General features: G+C 53.6%; 1 protein-coding gene across 24 annotated transcripts in view; it reads left to right on the top strand.

Annotated features, from left to right (window-relative positions):
- The first annotated feature begins 378 nt into the window (after positions 1-378).
- The window catches only part of BIN1 (bridging integrator 1), a 54,376-nt gene continuing 34,596 nt past the window's right edge, over positions 379-20,158 (top strand). For 4 of the 24 annotated variants that reach the window (XM_045825878.1, XM_045825885.1, XM_045825883.1 and 1 more), the window contains exon 1: positions 386-703. In XM_045825878.1, the coding sequence (XP_045681834.1) occupies positions 620-703 (84 nt within the window). In that variant the 5' untranslated portion in view covers positions 386-619. Of the gene's footprint in view, positions 704-3,776; positions 3,857-20,158 lie in introns of those variants that run through there. The other 20 variants (XM_045825876.1, XM_045825881.1, XM_045825884.1 and 17 more) reach the window with 13 other exon arrangements.

The raw sequence follows: 20,158 nt of genomic DNA, 5'->3' as shown, positions 1-20,158 counted from the left end.
GAGGCATCAGAGAACCCAGGCGGAGACCCGTGAGTCTGCAGGCTCGGAGGAGGCTGAGAGTGGAGCGAAGGGCCACAGAAGCCCTGGGAGACAGGGGGCTCCTGGATTCCAGGGGCAAGCACCAATCGCCGCACGTTATCTCTGCTTTTTGAAAGCACCTTGCTACGCCATCTGGCCTCCTTTCTTGGGCTGCGGGAGGTAACCAAAGGAGAGGAGAACCGGGCCCGCGGCGGCGCGAGACCCACGACTGTCATATCATTCCTCGTCCAGGGAGTCCCGCTCCGGGAAGCCCAGCGCACATGCGCGCCGCTCTCTCCTGGCGGGCTGAGTGGTTCCCGCGCCTGAGAGGCCCTTTAAAAGGCAGTGTCTCGTCGTGCCGGGTTGGCTGGGGGTGCTGACCGCCCCCGCAGGCTCGGCCCCTCCTCTCCTCTCCAGTCCCCACCTCCGTCCCTTCTTCCTTTCCTCGGCCCCCGTCACGCTCCCTGCTGGCTCGCGGGCGCACGCTCCGCCTCCGCCAGTTGGCTCGGCTATCCAGTGCACGGCTTGGAGCCGACCGGACCCCGGAGCCGGTGGCGGGGGCTGGGAGCTCGGCGCCCGACCGGGCGAGGCCCTAGGCGAGATGGCAGAGATGGGCAGCAAGGGGGTGACGGCGGGGAAGATCGCCAGCAACGTGCAGAAGAAGCTCACCCGCGCGCAGGAGAAGGTGAGCGAGCCGAGAACCGGCCGTGGCGCGGTTCCGGCCACCTGCCTCCATCCCGCCCAAGGGGCTGGTTCTCACCCGGGGTCGGGCGCTGTAACCTCCGGACAACCGCTGCCGTTGGCCTTCGGGGGTACACGGGCTGTGCTGCCCGGAGCTGTGGTCGCCTTCTGGGATCCGCGTCATCTATCTTCCCCACCCCCCACGGCGGGCTGGAGAGAGCGCAGCTGTCTCCCCTTCCACCTCCCAGACCATTTTGTATTTTCGCCGCACGTCTGCGGAGAAGCGGCGGCCCACGCTGATCTCGGGTGCTTGAGGTCCACGCTAACTCCGCCCTGGAGGCCGAGGACTCGGAGATTTGGGACGAGGTGGCGCCCCTGGCGGTTCAGGCCCCCAAGGGTGCTGCGGGGCGACAGCGCAGGGGGAGTTCCCTCCGCCCTGGTCTTCTGAGCAGTGCTGAGGGAATCCCGAGGGTGTCCCTGGGCCTAGGGGCCCGCGCGCTCGCTGCGGGTCTCTGGAGGCCCTCCTCCCACCCCCCTCTCCCCTTGTGTCCCGGCTGGCTGCCGGAGGATTGGTTTTCTTTTCTCGAGGGTACCCGCGGCCGGGAAGCTCTGGGGAAAGAAAGGTTGCGCACCCATTGGGGGCTTCGCATTTCCTGAGGGTGGGAAGGGGCTTTTGGGACTCATTGTCGGGGTCGGGAGCCGACCGACCCGGAGGAGAGCGGCGGGCCTCAGGGTCGTGGAGGGCACCGCGGGAAACTTGAGCCCTAGAGCTGGGAGCAACTGGCCATGGGCCGGGCCTAGAGCCCGGCCTCTCGCAGAGCCCTGGCTGTTTAGGAGATGTAGGACTGGGGACCGAGGCCCCGCAGGCTCGGCCTTCTACCCCAAGCCACCTCTGGTTTATTGCATTGTATTGTGCCAGCTGCTGACGCCACTTCCCCTGCCCACTCGGACTCTGAAATCTGAGATTGCAGAATTTGTGCTCCTGCCGGGTTGGCCCCTATCCTCCCCACCTTGGGTTCTGCCCCACGCCCTCGAGATGAGCGGACGAGTGGGAGCCCGGGGACTGACGGCCTTCCCGTGCAAGGCTTGTGGTTGTTTATAAACAATGATTTTTGCACAGCTGGGACCTGGGGGCTCCCTCAGGATTCAGCCACGTGATGGAGGAGGTGCACCGGCTAGAGCTTCCCCTTGCCTCCCGCACAGTCCAGCTGCTCTTCCTGGTGGTCCTGGGCTGAAGAGGTGAATGGCAGTGGGTGGAGGTGAGGGCGCTCAGCCAAACTGCAGATCGGGTCTGTCTCTCCCTACCCACCTTTCCGCCCTAGGCTTGAAGGACGGATTAGAGCCCTATAGATTGTCAGTGGGTGCTGGGAAGGCTTCAGCCTCCCATGTTAGGGAGGGCAGATGCTGCTGCCCTTCCGGCCCCACCTCTCCCCTCCCCATTCCCTTTTTGTGACTGGATAATCCATCTCGGTGCCTGGAGGGGCTGCTCTGGGCCTAAACCTGCTTCCTGCTCCTAAGGGACCAGGAAGATGAATGGGAAGCAGAGAGCTGAAACCAGGTTTCCTGCCCCTACTCCACTGAGGTCCTATTCCTTCTTGGCTTCCCTTGCTCTTGCTGTGTCCCGTTCGCTCTGGTTGCCTTGTCACTGTAGCAGCATCTTTCAGTAATTCAGGGGCAGTAGGTTTATATGAAGTGTCCCCTTCATATATGCAGTGATATTCATATATGAGCTGCCACCCCTCTCTCTTTAGCCCATTTTGTGGCCACAGGCAGTTGGCTGACAGCTGGTCAGCTATGGATGCTGGCCTTGCACAATGGCTGGCCCTACCTGAGCTGGGACTGGAGCAGCTTAATGCTACTGGTGGGCAATGGTTTGGGTGTTGTCCCTCATCAAAAGCCAGAGCAGCACAACAGGCTTCCTGGCTGAGTCTCAGAAAGTAACCTTTCTTCTGTCCTCTCCCTTGCTAGCCCAGCTGGGTACCCCTTTCCAGGAAGTTTAATATGTTAACCCACCAGGACTTCTCCCCTCTCCCTCCTGCAGCTCAGAGTCTGTCACAGCCTGAGTGACATTACCTGGCTGCCTCCTAGCACCTTCTGGTAGTAACAAAATCACATTGAACCCACCTTGTCAGTGGTCTCACAAGCACCCCTGTCCTTGTCCCACCTGTCAAATAAGTGAGCAATGTGGTGATTCTAGTTGTCCAGTTGCCACAGGAGGACACTCTCTGAGCAGGGCCAAACAGTAGCTCAGTCCATTGGGACTTGGAGAGTGACAGTGTGGTCAAGGAAAGCTTGCTCTGTGGTGCCTGTGGAGCCAGCTTTCTTGTCCCTCAGCTCAGAGTGTCTCTCCATAGGTCCTGACTTGGCAACCCATTGACCAGCCTGCATCCATCACTGCTCTGAGTGCTTCCTGAGGGACAGGGCATTCATTTGGTCCCTGCGGGTCCTGAGTGACGGTTGATGAACAAACAAGGGTGTTTGGAGGCTTGGCTTGGGAGCCCTTACACTGACCTGTGGGTGGACTAGTTTGTGCTGTCTGTTCCTTTGCCTTCCCTTGTTTAGCAAATCCTGACTGGACATGTGTCCTGTGCCTGATCCTGGGCTGAACCCAGAAACAGTGGGGAGCAAGGTGTGTGTGGCTCTGGTTAGCGTGGAGCTATGGTTGTAAGGTCCTGTGGCCTCTGGGCCTGGTGTGGGGAGAACATGAGAATATATGGGAAGGGTCACCAGGGTCTGCCAGCTTGGCACCATTGCTGCTCACCTTCCAGCTCCCAGCTGCCCCCAGAATGCTTGGGGAGCAGAATGCATGCCTGGAGCTCAGGCCCCAGGCGCCATGAGGTCATCTTCCCATTGTGTTTGGCTTCTTGGACCCTCTATAAATGACACTGTCCATTTTTGGGCCTAGTAGGGTGGTTGGGCAGAGCTAATTTAGGGTGGAGCTGGGTCAGATGACAGAGGATTAGAGATTGTCTGGCTTGGCCCCTTGGGGGAGGAGATGGTTGGGGAAAAGGGACAGCTGGAGTGGGGGTGGAATCTGGCCTGCTCCCTGCTGAGGTTCACTGCCCAGGAGTCCTCAGAGATGGTGCATGAGGGAGGCTGGCCTTGAATTGGGAGTCTGGGCTGATGGTGACGGAGAAGGCCCTGTGGGAGTGAGTGGGTAAGCGTGTGTACTCTTTGTCTGGTTGGGAGGCCCCCCTGAGAGGGACAGGGTCTGGCACTGTCAGTGGACAGAAAGCCCTGGAATGCGGGAGCAGATGCTTCCTGGAGGAAAGGTGCAATGGCAGTTATTTATAGAAGCATGACACATGACCAGAGTGGCACCATGCTTATCTGGTGATCAAGGGCTTCTTCTGCAGCATCCATTTTGGTCCCTCAGTAGGAGTCAGGCCTTTACAACCAATGCTTATCCTCATAGCAGCCTCGAGAGCAGCCTCCTTACACCAAAGAGCAGGACCTGGGAGCAGCAAGGCCACCCAGGTCTCCTCCTCCCACCTCCCCCTTTTCCATGCCCTACTCCAAAGGTACTCCTCCTTACCCATATTCTCCATTTCTGTTTCCCCTTGGCATCCATCTCTCTGCCCTTGAGCAGCTGAGGAATCTTCCTATTCTCCTGCTCCACTTGCTCATCAGCACCCCCGCCACCATTTTCCTTGCTTTCTCTCTCTTTAGTCCCTGGTCTATCTCATTCCTTTGAGTGTTACAAGCTTTTCTGCACCTCTTCAACCTCAGATCAGCTTCTCCCTGAGCTCGAGCTATTGATGTACATGGTTCCATCTTGCCTGAGGAAAGAAGGCATCAGAGCTGGGCATCTTCTCTAGGTGGGGTGTTTATGGGGCTTGGTGGACATTTGGCTAAGGAATGTGGATGTGGGAAATGGGAAGCCTGGCCTCCAGCCTTAGCTGAGGCCCAGTGGGCTCTGTGTGGGTTGAGTGTCCACTTAGTAGAGTCTGCTGGTTCATGGCAGGGCTTAAAGTGAGGCTAAGGCTGTTTTGCTCAGGGGCCTGGAAAATAGGTGAGCACATTGGGCTGCATGGGGTGTGGAATAAAGTGTTCCAGGAGGGATATTATGGACCAAGGTGTAGGGTGGGTGTGAGCATTGCAAAACTGCCCATACAACTGAAGGGAAGGGGTGTGGTGTGTTGGGATTGGTGAGTCGGGGGTGGGCAGTAGATTTGGGCCATTTTGATCAAGTCTTGAATCCAAGGGTATTTGTGTACCCTGCAGGTTCTCAGAGAAGCTGAGGCTTGAACTCTTGTGCATTTTAATCCCACCAGAGCTCCTTCTCACCTTCATCCTCTGGCATCTGGCCAGGCCACGTCCTGGACTCTGCTATCTCAGCCCAGCTCATCCTGTACAAGCTGTGTGAGTTGGAAAATGTGAGGAGAATACGCTGCCCCTCCCTCCTCACTTGGTTCTTTTTTCATGAGGTTCTGGAATTCCTGGTGGTAGGCTTCTGTCTTACCAAAGGACTGAAGAGGGAGTGCACGTGTGGGCGTGGCAGGTGGGCTGTCCTGGGCTCCCTGCTAGTCAGGACCTTGGGCAAGTTGCAGAACTTCCCTCAACCCAGTTGCCTTATGTATAAGATGGAAATAATAATGGTTCCTCTTCACATGTTATGGAGTAAAGCCTTAGACAAGTGCTCATTAAATACCGGCTCTGGGGCAGAACAGTGCAATTGAATGCAAGCTGCAGCCTCTTACAGGCCTCAATAGACAGACAACTAATTCCTGCTGAGCCCTTGGCTGATCAGGGATTATGATGTTGCCCTAGTCCCAGGTGGGGGGTGTGCGTGTGATGTAGAGGGGTGGCTTGCAGCGGGGAGTGAATCAGACAGCTCTGGGTGATCTTGACTTGCCTGCACATAACTGTAGGTCTGGGTCAGTTTTTTCTCTCTGGGTTCTATGTTGGTTCTTGGCAAAAGGTTGAGGATGCTCATTCATTCATTTATTTATGAAACAAATGTTGAGCACCCCTAGGTGGTGGACACTGTTCTAGGGACAGGGGCAGAGGCCAAACAAAACCAAGATCCACATTCAGGAAGCTGACATTCTAGTTGAAGAGACAATAAAGAAACATGCATCTGTGGTGGCAGGTAATTATTATAAGGTCAGTGAAGCAGGGAGTGGTGACCTATAGCTTTTCCTCAGCAGAGTGTGATGGATAGGCTCAGCTTTTCCTGAGCATCCCCAGTGCAGGTGCTGAAGACTCAGTATGTATGTGGACATGGGTCCTCACACAGGAGATTGGGTAGGGAGAGGCTGAGTGGAAACTTCTGGTCTCCAGTTTACAGGGCACCTTTCACTTGGGGGTGAAAGGTTTCCTATGGGATGTCACCCTGCTATATTGTGTTTCTCTAAAGCTGCCTTTTGGTAAGTCTCCTTTTGGGATTAAAGGTGCAAAGAAAAGGACACCAGTGTTAAAACCAGCCATCAGAGGGCAAGTGTGGGCAGCCTTGGAGGGCAAGGACTCCCACCCAGGATGTAGGATGGAGAAGTGAGAGGGCTGCTGAAAGAGGAGGAGAAAAGCAGCAAATATGGCCTTGCCTGGTCAGGCCATTTGTAAGATTTTCACGTCAAGCATCACTGCAGTATGGGAGCATCACCCATAGCTCCAGAGTCCAAAACCACTTGGGCTCTGGAGCTATGGGTTTGATCCCTCACCATCAAGTATGAGGAAAGTCATGTTGACCTCTCTGAGCCTCAGTCTCCTTACCTGAATTAGGTGGTGTGTACCACAGATTAAATGTGCAGATTAAATGGACATAAGGAAAGGGCAGGACCCCTGGTTTCCTAAAGGAGCTGTTCTTGACTGTGGGAGGGGCACACCTCATGGGAACTGGCTGGAACCCTAGGTTCCTGGTGCCTCCCCAAAGAGGTGTCACCTCCCAAAGAGGCCACATGGTTCTCTGAACTGGGCAGAAAAGCTGGCTGCATGCCAAGGCTGGGGACTTGAGAAGAGAAGGGCAGGTTACTGCCCCAAGGGAACTCTTTGTTAAATATTAACTTAATAGCAATAGCCCTGGTTTATTACGTAGCTGAGTGCCAGGTGCTTGGTAAATATTGTCATCCTTACAGCAGCCTGGTGAGGTCATTAGGATTCCCCATCAGCAGATGAAGAAACTGAGGCTCAGAACAGTGGTGTGATTTGGGCTCTCCTGGTAGCTGTCTGGGTTGTCTGGGGGACTTGCAAATAAGATGAGTGAGGCCCTCCTGACCAGGAAGGCTATATCTTAGTGGGGGGGGGGGGGGTTGGACAGATTTTCGTCCCTAAGACCTCTCCCTTTCCTATTAAATGAGATTTGGGGCCCCAGTCTCCTCCTGGATCCTCACCTACTTTATTCATTATAAAAGAACACCCTTTATTATGACATATCTATTTTTGTTTAAGTGTTTCCTTGATGAAATGATGGTAATACTAGCTATTTCTTAATGTTCTTGGGAAGGAAATGGTCCTGCTGCTGATCATGCCACATAGACATACACACATATAGGGAAGACTTTACTTGCCCAGGTGTGGAGTCTAAAAGTCCAGAACCTACTGCTCTGCGAGCTTGCTGCCCACTCTCTGGACTGGCCATGTGGATGGGGAGGCAGCTCTCCCGGGTCCAGGCTGCAGGCAGGCCCATGATATTCTGGGGCAAGGTCCCTAGAATATCTGCTCCATGAAGTTGGGTCCTGCCTCCTGTAGAGCCTCACTCTGGTGTCCCCAGCTTGGCACACAGGTGTTCAGGGTATATCTGTTGCACAGGTGTATGGATTCTTCAGGCAGGAGAGAACATAGGCTGATGGCTGGCAGAGGCCCAGGAAGTTCACTGGGTTTCAGGGTGCAGGGAGAGGGAGCTAGAGCTGTAGGATTTCAGCCTTTAGAGATCAGGGGAGGCAGCAGTGGGAGCTCAGGTCTTGGAGTCAGATGGAGGGGCACATCCCATCCCACTACAGACCATTCAGAGGGACCTGGACCTCACTATATAGCATCTTCTTCCACAGAAGAATGGCTCAGAGCTGTGGTGGTGCTTGCCTGAACCAAGGGCTGCAGTGTGTGGGCCAGAAATGGGATTCCCAGGAATGGACTGGGGCCCTTCCAGGGAGTCAGTCCTGCTTGGCTTTAGGCCATAAGCCTGGACCCTCTGCAGGGGTGCTCTTCCCACCTGAGAAAGTTTTTAGGTGACACAGGTGCTAGAGATCATTGACCTGGGGATCTGCTGGACCCGAGACCTCACTGTTTAGGGGCCAGTGAGCTGTTGCCCTCACACCCATTTCCACTCTTTGTCATGCTTCTTTTCCATCTTCCAGGACTTCACCTGGGGTGGAATGGGGACCACAGCATGGGGCAAGGGTGGGAGTTGGAGCCTGATGGTGGGCAGTGGTCTGTGGGCACTGAGGACTATCCATGCTGCCCCTGGAATTGGGCATTGGTGCCACCATGCTGTACCCAAGCCTGGGTCGAAGGGCCAGGTCCCCACTGCTATTTCTGCCCCACAGAAGGCCAGCAAGCTGCGGATATCTCCACCTCTGCAGTTTGAAATCATGGAGCAGCGAGCAGCAAGCAGTGTATCTGGAGCAGAGGGAGTGAGGGGGTGGCTACAAGCTGCAGTTACCATAGGACTGGAGGAGGGACTCATCACTGGCCTGCTGGCTGGGGTCCTAGACCTTCTTGGTTCCTGCAGGCCACCATTCTGGAGTTCCCAGGGCACCTTTGGGTGGACATTCTTGCTAGCTCCTTGTTTTAGGTGCTTCAACTTCTTACACTGAATTATCACCAGTGGCTATGATGGCCTTATTCACTGCCAGTGTCATTCTCTATTTATGGCCCATATGCTGTGGGCCAGGATGCTGAGGCACTAAGGGTACTGAGAAGAGAAGAACCTGCCTGCCCCTGCTCCCAAGGAGCTCCCAGCCCCTGTGAAGTGCCCAGCAGAGCACTGGGGGGACACTAGGGCAAGGGCACTGGGGCCCTAAGAGCTTCCCATCCGCCCTGGGCAGTCAAGGAAGACTTCCCAGGGGATGTGGCCCCTGATCTGGGTTAGAAGGGCAAAGGAGGCAGGTTGTGGGGTGGGGAGTGATGTTTCTGGAAGCCTGTTCAGGGTGGCTGTAATATGTATGAGGGGGATGAGGTGGGATGAGCCTGAATCTAAAAAGACAGGTGAGGGAGATCAGGCCCTAGAGGACCAAGAGGGGCCAGCAGGCTCTGCCACCAGATCCCCATTTTCCCAGCCTGTTCACCTTTCTTCCTCAGGTCTGGCCTGAGCCATTTGTTCATCTCCCAGTCGGCTCACTGACGACCCAGTGTCTCACGATCCTGGGCCTTGGAAGTCTCTGGCTTTCTAAGGAAGAGAAGGAGGCAGAGTGAGGGGTGGGTGCCGAGTACCCTGAGGGAATGACCTTAGCCTCAGGTTAGGATGCAGCCCTGTCCAGGAAGGCACAAGGGTCTGGGGAGGGCTTCTGTCCCAGAGTTTACCCCTTCAGGGCTGGGGTCATAGGGGCCGGTTGGTTTTTGTGCCCTAGCCTTACTGGAAAGGCTGGTGTGTACCCCATTACATGGATACCTGCTTTTCTGTCTTTTTGGGGTCCCCAAGGTGACACTAAGGAGCAGGGGACACTGCTGGACTTGGAGAACTTAAGAACTGGGAGGGGCCATCAGTAGATCAGTTCATCCTTCTCCAAGGCACCCTGTGTACTCTGCCCCTTGAGGTCAGGCTTTTGACCAGATGGGGTCCCCTAGCTTCTGGGTCAGAGCTGGGGAGACTCCTCAGAGGAGAAGTGTCCTCAAAGGAGGAGGGGGCATACTAGCTGGTAGGGATCTGTGGCTGTAAGCACAGCTCTCTGGGTGGGGAGTGGACGGCAGTATGGAAATGTGTGGATGGAGGATTAGGGGAAGCAGTGGCCTGTTGAGAGGTCAGGGTTTCCAGACATGCCTGTGCCTGAGGTGCCTTAAGAAGCCATGGGGCTGGAAGAGGGATGGGGTGACAGGAGAGCTCTTGCTAGAGGCCACTTTTTCCAACAGTTGCTACTAATTTCTTTGGACCCTTTGCTCAGTCAGCCTCTCCCCAGAACTATGGCCAACATGTCTGAACCCTGGAAGAGCCTGGACCCGACATGGGCACTAGGGACAGACCTGGTTCAGGGAGACCTAGACTGGGAGAGACCCCTCCAGGGGACCTTTACTTCCCCCATCCCATCTGTTGTGGCTCCCCCCTTTCTCTGCTCCAAGATAGCATCAAGTTTCTCCTTGCAAGTCCTCCAGCTCTCTGATAGCTACCTCAGTGGTGGGCACATGAGGTGTGAACCCTAGGCCTGGGAGCACTGTGGCTAGGTGAGGGTAGGGGAGAGATTGAAGGGAGAAAAGGGAAGAGACAGTTAGGAGGTTTGTGTGGGAGGAAGACAGACCCAAACATGGAGGAAAAGGAATATGGTCCCAGTGATCACTTGCCCTCTTTGGGGCCCTGTGCAAACCATATACTCCCTGGGCCCTCATTTCATGCTCTGTCAATGGGAATGGGAGTTCCTGCCCCAGGGCTTATGGAGAGGGTCCAGGAGGTGGTGAATGTGTGGTTAGTGCCTAGTCCCTGGTGGAGGCCATCTTGGGGAAGCCCCCCAGAGCCCACATGTATGTATCATTCTGGCTTTTGTGTTGTAAGTCATTGTTTTTGTGTATGACAGATCCTTGAAATTGAATTGCAATACATTTCCTCCTTTTTTCTTGTATAGGCTGAGAAAGCTAAATTGGGAGGTAGTGGTATCACCTCCTTGAGATGGGAAGTCAGAATGTCCCCCCAAAACAAGAGCCTGACTGAATGGGGGAGGACAAATGGTTCCAGGTGGGGTTGTGGTTTGAGAGTCCAGATGAGGGCAGGGAGCTTGGGGCAGAGGTGAGAGGTCTCCCATCATTCATTCATTCATTCATTCATGGAGCTTGGTGTGTAGCAGAAGGGTGCACAGGCTTGACAGACTAGAGTGGAGCCTTGACTGGGCTCCCGAGTGTATGTCCATCTGGGAACTGGGAAGTCGAGATCCCCATCCAGTCTGTGAGATGCGGTGACCTCTGGGACTCCTGTAGGTGATAATGGCAGAGCTGAATTCCTGCTGGGTTGAGCCAGGTCTAGATGGTTCAGGAAGGGAGGACAATCTTAACATTTCCATGACATTCTGACCCTCATACCCACCATTTTTCATTTGTCTCATGGTGTGAAGCAGCAGGACTGGAATGTGGCTCCCTTTGACAGATGAGAGCCCTGAGGCTCAGGGAATCCCTGGGATTTCCTCCCTGGAGTTTCAGTCATTAGACTTGGCCCCAAGTTGTCCTTTCCCAGGTGCTGCCTCTGGCCATCCCTGAATTCAGAGAATCAGAGGGTGATAGTGACTATTAAGATGCAAATATGAGTCCTTAAGAGTTTTCAATGAAAGTGTAGGGGCTGCTTTTGCAGGGCACACACGTCTGCCGTTGTATGTGTGTGTAGCTTGGAATCTTTGGTTACGCCAGGAGGCTGGTGCACTAGAGGAGAAGGTGAACCTTCAGAACTGGCCCGTCAATGTGTTGGGGATCCCCCAAAAGCTCCATGAGGAGGCAGTCGGGGGGGTCATATTTGGATGGAGCTGGCCCAACTTTGCACTCCCCAGGGAGCCTCAGGAGGCTCCCCAATTCCTAGAGGAAGAACTGGGCAAAGATACTACAGCTTCTACCTCCCACAAAGAAAGAGTTGAGGAGGATCCTGGGGCCAGGGAGACTATTTAAGACATGTTAACGGTCAGGAATACAAATTGAGTCTTGTGATCTAAACCAAGAAAAAGAATCCACAATTAATTGGATGCATTTGCTGAACCTGGGACAGGACCCAAATATCATTTTTCTGAAACTTAAACTAAGCCAAAAGTTTATATGTTTGTGTCCTTCCTGCCCTCCTCCCTGAGGACTCAGTGGAGAAGTCTATTCTGGAAGCAGGCCTGGCTGAGCTAGAATGCCACCATATTCTCCAAGCCTGGCCCTCCTGGTTGGGTGGACTGTGGGCCTGGGGAAGGCCACAGCCAAGGGAGGCCCTGGGTCCTTTTTGAGTGTCAACATAAGAAACATCTAAACCTATAAGAACTGTTACAAATTTATTTAAGCCAAACTGACAATTGCTGGGAAGCAAAACCTCAGTGGATTGAGAAAATGTTCCAGAAAAGGGCAGTTTTGCACCTTATTTTATGTATTGCAATCAAAAGAGAAGAAAGATGTAAATGGGTTGCACGAAAACCACTGGTGATAGATTAGGGAAGTGGGAGAAAGCAAAGTGGAGAAACTTCTGGGACTGGATAAAAAGTAAAATGGTAGACACATACTTCTTTTACATGGGTACAGGATAGGTAACAGTCACCAATTAATTCAATAACAATGTAGGGATTTATGGTCTTTCTCTTTGGTGTGATGCCTGTGTTCTGAGTGGTCTGGAAAAAGGAAATTTGACATTCTGAAGGCATGTTATAGTAGATGCAAAAAGAGAATAGACAGACTCACTAAAGGTAAAGATTGACTTTTGCAAGGGAAGATTCTAGCTTAGAACATGACTACCCACCATAACCTGCCTCCAGTTAGAAAGTTTTAATTTCAGACCATCCTATACTTTTTACTTTAGGTGTCTGAGATTGCAAGGCCGTCACACAGGCCTCCCCTCAGGTTTAGTATCTGGCCCCTTTTTGTCCACGTGAAGATTTTGAGCACCATTCTGGGTCCTGATCCTGGCCCTACTGGCCTGGGCTGTGTGAAAGCTGCCCTGAGGGCAGGTGTGTGCAGGGCCTTGGGGAGGGAAGCTGAGTCATCACTGTGGGGAAGCCATGGTCAGCAGTAGGACAGAACCTGATGCCTGTGTCCTGACTTAGTACCACTGTACTCGTGAGTCACCTTGCCCGTTATGTGCTCCAGGAGACCAGGGGAAGCCACCTCTGTGTGCTGCAGCCAGCACTGTCACTCCTGAGCAGTGTGGTGGAGGGAGAGGCCTGAGTAATCAAGTGTGCTCAACATACCTGGAGCCCCACATGGTCCAGAGCTTGTTCCTCCTTCTCTCCACCTAGGACTGGGACCAGCTACTTAACCCCTCTCAATTTGGTTTGCTCCTCTGTAAAGTGGGGTGACTATCTCTCTTCTGGACGTTGGGCCTTGGAGGGTGGAGGCTGGAGGCTGTGAACCTGGCACTGCACATAGTAGGCATTCAATGCCAAGTGAATTGGAGTGTGAGCCTCCTGTACATAAGGGATGAGAAAGGTTTTGCAAAGCATCTGATATAGTGTGGCAAGGCGGAAGACTCAGGCTCAAATCTGAGCTCTGTTCTTCTCAAGCCCTTGATCTTGGGGAAGTTACTTATTTCCTCTGAGCTTCAGTTTCCCTATTTTTGAGGATTAAATGGGAGACTAGTGCCTCCATTTCACACTCGAGGACATGAATTTGAGGTAGCAGCTTGTGGTCTCAGTTCTGTGGGGTGAGGGTGGCTGAGATGCCTTAGGCAAGTGTGGGATGTTCAGCTGCACTCATGCCCTGCGTGTGTGTCCTGTTGGGCCATCTGCCCGAGTCCAGGCTGGTTTTGGCCCCCCATCAGCCAAAGAGTCAAGGTCTAGCTTGGAATCCAGATGGTGGGGCCTGAGGCCTTAGGGGAGAGGATTGCCCAGAAAGGCCCTATGGGGGCTGGGGGCCAGGTGACAACATGGATCCCCCTCCACTTTCCATCATTTCAGACCTTCTACCCTGACCTCTTCTCCCTGTAGGCAGCAGGAATCCCTTCCAGCTTTTAGATGATCTGGATGTTTTCAGAGCTGCAGCATGGGATGGCCAAGGGCCAATCTCCAGGACCTGGCGCTGGGCATTCAGATTGAGACCTTGTCCCATTCTGCTCTCTTCTGTATTTTTTGCATGCCTCCTTTGGCACGCTCCCTCAATTTTGTCTTAAACAAAAGGGATTGGTTACTGTGTGGTTACTCAGATTTCCCTGTGTTTCTCCTGGGGGACAGTGGGTATGATCCCTTCCCCAGCAGGCAGAAAGCATGTACTGGTATTAGCTGTGATTTCTGGAGGGGACTTATTCCACCCCTCCCTGTCCTCACTGCCTCAGCTTTTTTGAGCCTTTGGAAGGAGCCTGGAAGTATTAAAAGGAAGAATGTGAGCCAGGCCCCAGAGACCTCCTTAGATGGTGAGACAGGGGCTCTGGAGTGGACACTGCCTGACTCCTGGGAAGCCAGAGCTAGGTCTTCCTTGCTCACCTGGTCTTCATCTTCCTCCTCCAACTCTAAAGGTGGGACACTGAGATCTGGAGAGTGATGACCCACCTTCCCAGGGCTCTGGTATGCAGTCCTGAAATAGTGAACTGTATGCTGACCTCCTGCATCTGCTGCGATTGGAGGATGGTGCCTTCTTCTTCAGTACCCTGCTGTGCACTCTGTTTCTCTTGCCCCTCCATTCCCCACTAGATAAGAATAGTAGAGTACAGGATTAATAGGAGGAAGCCCAGAAAAGCCCATCCTGCCCCCTGGGCATTCATTCCATCTGTTGAGGCTGGGGCAACCACATGACTCCCCTAGTCCATTCTTGGTCTGCTCTTGCTCTTCTGTCCTCCCCAACCTTGACCCTTAACCTGTAAGTTGATTAAACACCCCCTCCTCTTCCAGTCCTTTCCCACTCTCCTTTGTCTTTGGCTCTAGTGAAATGCAGTGGAGCTAGCCCTGGGCTGGGAGCATGGCCACCCCAGAACCAACAAGTCCCCACCCTTGATTCTGCATTCAGAAAGTGAGAAATCTTTTCTGTGGTGGCCTCATAGGTACTGGGAACTTGCGCACAGTACAGGACTGAGGCACAGCTCCCAGGCAGAGGAGGGGCCGGGAGTGGCTTCAGGGACTGGTATGAGGACCAGCCCTCCTCACTTCTGTGTCATGTGTGGTGTACCCTTGGGTGGGTAGGACTGGATGGGAGCTGCTTAAAGCTGACTATGGGCATTGATTGACTCATTTGAATTCAAAAATAATAATAACCAAAATAATAGCAATAATATGTTTGAAAAAATATCACATATCTTATCTCCTTCCAGTATTATTTAATAGTTCCAGTTGCACAGACCTGGAAGTACAGGGTTCTGATTGGTAAAATGAATGAATAACCTGGTTGCACATTTAGGTTGGGCTTCTCAGACAGGAACAGACATATGCAAAGGGCTGAGGGCATCTGGAGGGACAAGTGGGTGTCTTTGTGTCTGCGGTGGGGTCAGGGAAAGATGCTTGGAGGAATTTGACCTGAAGGGCCGGCATGGTTGGGCATCAGGAGGGCAGCAGGTTACCTAATGAAGGCTATGGGGGTTTTGTGGACCTCCACTGGTCAGACCTTTGCTGGGCCCCTAGGAAAGGTAGATGGGTGCAGGCAGGGCCTTCACCCTCTCCTTGCCTCATCTCTGTTCTCTTCTGTGGGCTGTGCCCATGTCTGCTGCTCCTCTGAACAGGCTGTTCTCCCATTGAGCCCAGGAGGCAGGTGCTGAGGAGAAGTGGGTGGCCTGGGGACAGATTCTGCCCCTGCGTTGATGGCCGGTATCCAGGAGCCTGGGCTGAGAATAGCACCCACACTTGCATGGAGCAGACAGGTGGGTGGGTGGTGACTTATGGGGTGGCTGTGTTGATATCTCTGAACAGGTGGCATGGAGCACTGGGCCAAGGGTGGGGTCTGAACGCCCCACCCAGCACAACACAAGGGCCAGTGGGTGGCCCTGGCTGTGGCCCTCCATGAACCTCTCCATCTCCATAGAGTGGGCTGTATCCAGGCTTGGCTCTGAGATGTCGAATATCGAGTACCATCGGGCTGCCCATGTGGCTGCTAGTGTTTGGAAGAGGCCAGTACTTTCTGCTGGTCTTTGGTTTCCATGAGACACTTATCATTTTACACTTTTTCCAAAGGCACCAAGGTGTGTGGGGGCTTGCAGGGTCCCTGCAGAGCTGATGGGTGAGGAGGATGCTGAGGGGATTTTGGGCCAGGAGAGGGAAGTGGAGTGGGCTGGTGTTTGCTCTCTGTGGGGAATGTTCTGTGAGAGCCCAAATGAGTCATGGGGAGCAGGTGTCCTTGGCTGCAGGCACCAGGCACCAGGAAAGGCTGTGTGGGCTGTGTGGTGGGGAGGAGGCAGGGTGGGGACTGGATGGGAGAGGCTGCCAGAGCTTTCTGGCTTTGGTGGGAGGTATCTTGGGTCAAGATACAGTAATGGAGCAGGAAGGAAACCAGTTGTCTTACCTCCACAGCCACTCATTATCCACCCTTAAATTCCCCGTAGACAGAGAGGGCTTGGCTGTTTCACTGATGAGGCTCAGGACTCAGAAAGGTAGAGTTCCCTTCCAGGGTCGTACAGCTGGGCCTCTCCCTGTACCTCCTGCCTGGGGCCTCTCCCACACATAGGGATCCAGAGCGAGAAGTGCTCTTCCCTGCCCCTGACCCTCCTTCCCCTTTCCTTAGCAGCTGTCCAGACAGACCAACACTCTGAGCTTGTCACCACCGAACTGGTTGCTGGAGTGGGTGTGACTGAGGCAGGTGGGTGGGGAATGGGGAGTGGCAGGAGTCTGATGGTAGGTCTGTGCTGCCACCCCAGGATCCCTAGGCTGGTGTGTCCCTGCGTCCCTCCCTGATATCTTTGTATACCTCCAGCTCACCATGATCCCTAGGTGTCCCCATCTCAGATGATGGCACCTACTTCCTTGACGTGGCTCAGACCCTGGAGTCCCCTTCACTTCTCTTTGTCACCTCTTGTTTTTTCTGTTTCTCACCATGTCCTGACCTTGCCCAAGCCACCATTGCCTCTCACCTGGGTAACTGCAATCACCTCTAAACCAGCTCTGTGAGCTCTTGCTCTGCCATGTGTCCCCCCACACAGCATCCATGTGTCCCCTCACACAGCAGCCTGCAAGCTTTTAAAACTGCCAGTCAGGTCAAAGCTCTTCAGTATATGTGTAAGAAATGTGCAAACCTTTAGGGGAGTTTTTTAAATTTATCTGAGCCAAACTGATGGTATATGCCAGGGAGCAGGATCTCAAGGGTTCTGGAGAATAATGGGCTTATAATTTCTTCTGTGCATTTGAAATTATGGAGGGAATGAAAGGAGGATGACCTGAAGGTGGGAAAAGGCAAGGTAGGGATTGGATATAATGTGCTCTCTTTAGGGTTGATACCCCCTTCAAGAGGTCTCACTTCTGGTATATCAAAGGTGTGTTACCTAGATACACAGAAACAAGGGCAGGGCTTGCTTAAGGCAAAGAGAAACTTTTTACTAAAGAAGTTATATGCCTGGGGTGTGAATACGTACTATGACCTGGCCAGTTAGGATTATGAGCAGATCACCCTGTGAGGCTACTTCCTCCCTTTTTTTTGGTCCACAACCCTCTCTTCAGACACATTGGCTTTGCTCTTCTCACCTCAGGGCCTTTGCACCTGCTGTGCCCTTTTTCTGGCATTCCTCCATTACCAGGTTTCATATATCACTCCCTGAGCTCCTCTCAGGAGCAGTACTTCCCTTGCCTCACCCACTCCATACCCTGCTGGGTTTTTGTTAGAGCACCACATGCTGGTCCTTTGGAGCACTGGCCCCTCCTGGGCAGGGACCTTGCTTTGCTCCCTGAAGAACAGAGCTATGCAGTCTGGGGGAGGGCATCCAAGATGCCCCCAGCCCTCATAACCCAGGGGAAAGGTCCGATGTCCATGGTGGGGGCTCCGCACTAGAGGGGCTGTTGGGTCAGTGCTGTGAGGGGTGAAGTCAAGTGGGAGCCACTGAGGAGGGAGCAGCAGTTCGTGAACAGTCCTGTCTTCCACAGGAGTGTGGGCTGGGTGGGGTGGAGGGCTAGTAGGGAGGTCTACATAGTTGGGTGGCACTTGGTTGTAAAAGTAGGGGCCCACCTTGGTCTGTCTGGTTTTGGCCCTTCTAGAAGTCTTCCTACCCCCTGTGGACTCCTGGTTCTGTGAGGCTAGAAATGGGCTTAGCCTGGTGGGAAGGGGCTCTCTGAGGGGAAGAGAGCCTGTCACCAACCAGCCAGGGCCCTCCAGTACTCCCTTGGGGCCCCAGTGTTCATTTAGCCTGTCCTCCTCTCGGCAGACCCCACACCCCTCTGTGCACAGTGGCACCTTGGGGTTGGGAACTGATGGCTGTGTTAACATCCTAGCTTCTCACCCACTTAGCCCTGAGGTCAGGGACTTTGAGCCTCAGTTTCTTCTTCTGTGGAGCACCTCCATCTTCTCACAGGATTTGGAGGACCCTTGTAGGTCTTTTGGATGCCTTTGGATGAGTGGCTACTGCTGTTTTGTGGCCTCTGTCTCACTCCCCACCAACCCAGCCTGGCCCCTCTGAGGACCCTGAACCCCTTCCCCATCTTGGCTTTCGTCCCATCTGCCTCTGCTCTGCTCTGTTCTAGTCTGGTCTAGTCACCTAGCCCACCCTAGCTCTTCTAGGGTCTGGGTGGCCCTACCCTGACCCTGGACCCAGCTTATCTGCTGAATGGGATGGAATTTCAGATACACTGGCAGGGGGTGGAGAAAGGAGAGGAGGGAGGGAGTCTCCTAGCCTGGAGTCAACTGGAAAATCCCCATGTGAGGTGGAGCCTTCCCTTCTACCTAGGGAGATGAATGTGGAGGGGGAGGAGGAGGCCTCCATCCCTCCAGCTGTCTCCGGGGTGGAGTTAAGCTGCTAGCCCTGGAGTGGTCACAGCGGAAAGGGCCTGGGCTGGAAGGGCATCTCTGCACTCTGGCTTTTGACCAATCAGTTACATTTCAAGGCATTATTGTGGAGCTAGCCATTGCTTTTGTGTATCCAGTTAAGGACCTAAAAGAGGAAACCAAATACCACTTTTTACTCTTGACAGTATTTCATAATGGAAAGAGAAAGTAACTAAAAGAGGAAGGAGATAATTTTAGAGGTGTAGTCTCCCAAGAAAGACCAGTTGGCTTGCTCAGTCAGTCAGCTGTTCTGACCAGGGGCCCACAGAAAAGGATGGTGAGCCTTTTTGGACTGGTGACAGGGACAGCGATTTTCAGAACACAAGGACTTAAAAAACAAATCGCCAAGTGGGGCTGAGGCCTTGGAGCTGGGGGTGGGGATGGGTAGCCCAGCTGTAGTTTACCAGTAGGAACCCGAAAATGTGTTCCTAGTTTTACATGTTGCTGAGCTCTTTGCAGACTGTATTCTGCTACGCAATCTGTATATCTGTGTTAGTTATGTCACGAAAATGTTTTTTCTACCAGTTTAATTTTTGGAATGAAGAAGGGTGGAGTGGGAATCTTTTGTAGTAAACCCTAGACATGCTGCCTGTTATTCCCAAGTGTTTGTGAATCCTGTTTGAGAATCATAAGTTGAACCATTGGGCTTGGGGTCCTGGTTCTGCCACTTGTTAACTGATTGACTTCTTTGAGCCTCAGTTTCTTCATCTGTAAAATGGGTCAACAGTCACTACTTCAGGTTGACCTGGTGACATGAGACCACCTGTAAGGGTGTCAGGGGTGGTGGACCTCCCTCAGGGTGGGTCCTTGGACCAGGGTGTCGGGGTTATGCTTTGTCATGTGATTTCAGTGAGGCTTATTGGAGTTCAGAAGTGGGGACAGATGCAGTGCCTGCCACTGGTGTCCATGGAGAGCCTGCTGGGCTGGCTGGGCAGGTGTGTGACTGAGAGATGGAATCTGGTGGTTAGGGATCCCTTCTGGAGTGCAGCCCTTGTTAGCAGTATTTGCCCTGGGAGGAAGGCAGGAAGGCAGGAAGGCAGACAGCTCATTCCCAGAAGCAGCCTGGGGGAGCAGGTCCTGAGTGAGGATGGGGGTCAGAGAGACTAGGGGAGGCGACTTAGGCCCCTAGGCCAAGCCTGACTCTCAGGGGCAGCCCTGCGTGTATGTGTGAACATGCTCTGGAACTGGACCCTTCCACCTTGGGCCACTGCTGGTTTCCCTTTCTCTGATTTTTCTCTCCAACTGTCCTTCATTCTGGTTCTTCTTGCAGTTTCTCTTGGCCTGCAGTTGCTCTGGCTCCATGGCCTTCTCAGGCTGAGGCAAGAGCCCTGTGTGTGAGTGTGTACACAGACAGGTGGCAGGCATCCCCATGTGACGTGTGAGTGTGGGGGTACTGCCATGTGGACACAGGAACCTGTGTGTGTGCAGAGGGGCGCTGCACTGGGGGCCTTAGTGCCGGGGAACATTTTTGCCTCTTACAGATGGGATGCAGTTCCTGGTTCTTGCCTGAGGGCAATGTTTCAAAATGTATCTTTCTTAAGTCATCAAGCCTTTGGGAAAGTTGTAGGGCAAAACTTCTTGGTGCTGTATGAGGCTAAGGGGTTTTGTTGGCCAAAGCCGCTCAGCCATGTGTCCTGAGCTTTCTGGGACCCAGGCTCTGCTCCCAAGCAAGAGCCTGAGCTACTTATCCCTCAAACTTGGCTGGGGCTGGGCCAGGGGGTCCATAGGCTTAACACCCTCTCAGGGAGGCCAGGCCTCTCTTTCCAGC

Source organism: Phyllostomus hastatus, unplaced genomic scaffold (genome assembly GCF_019186645.2).
Source record: "Phyllostomus hastatus isolate PE091 unplaced genomic scaffold, TTU_PhHast_1.1 phas_scaffold_60, whole genome shotgun sequence".
NCBI lineage: Eukaryota > Metazoa > Chordata > Mammalia > Chiroptera > Phyllostomidae > Phyllostomus > Phyllostomus hastatus.
This window is presented reverse-complemented; position numbering and strand designations above follow the sequence as displayed.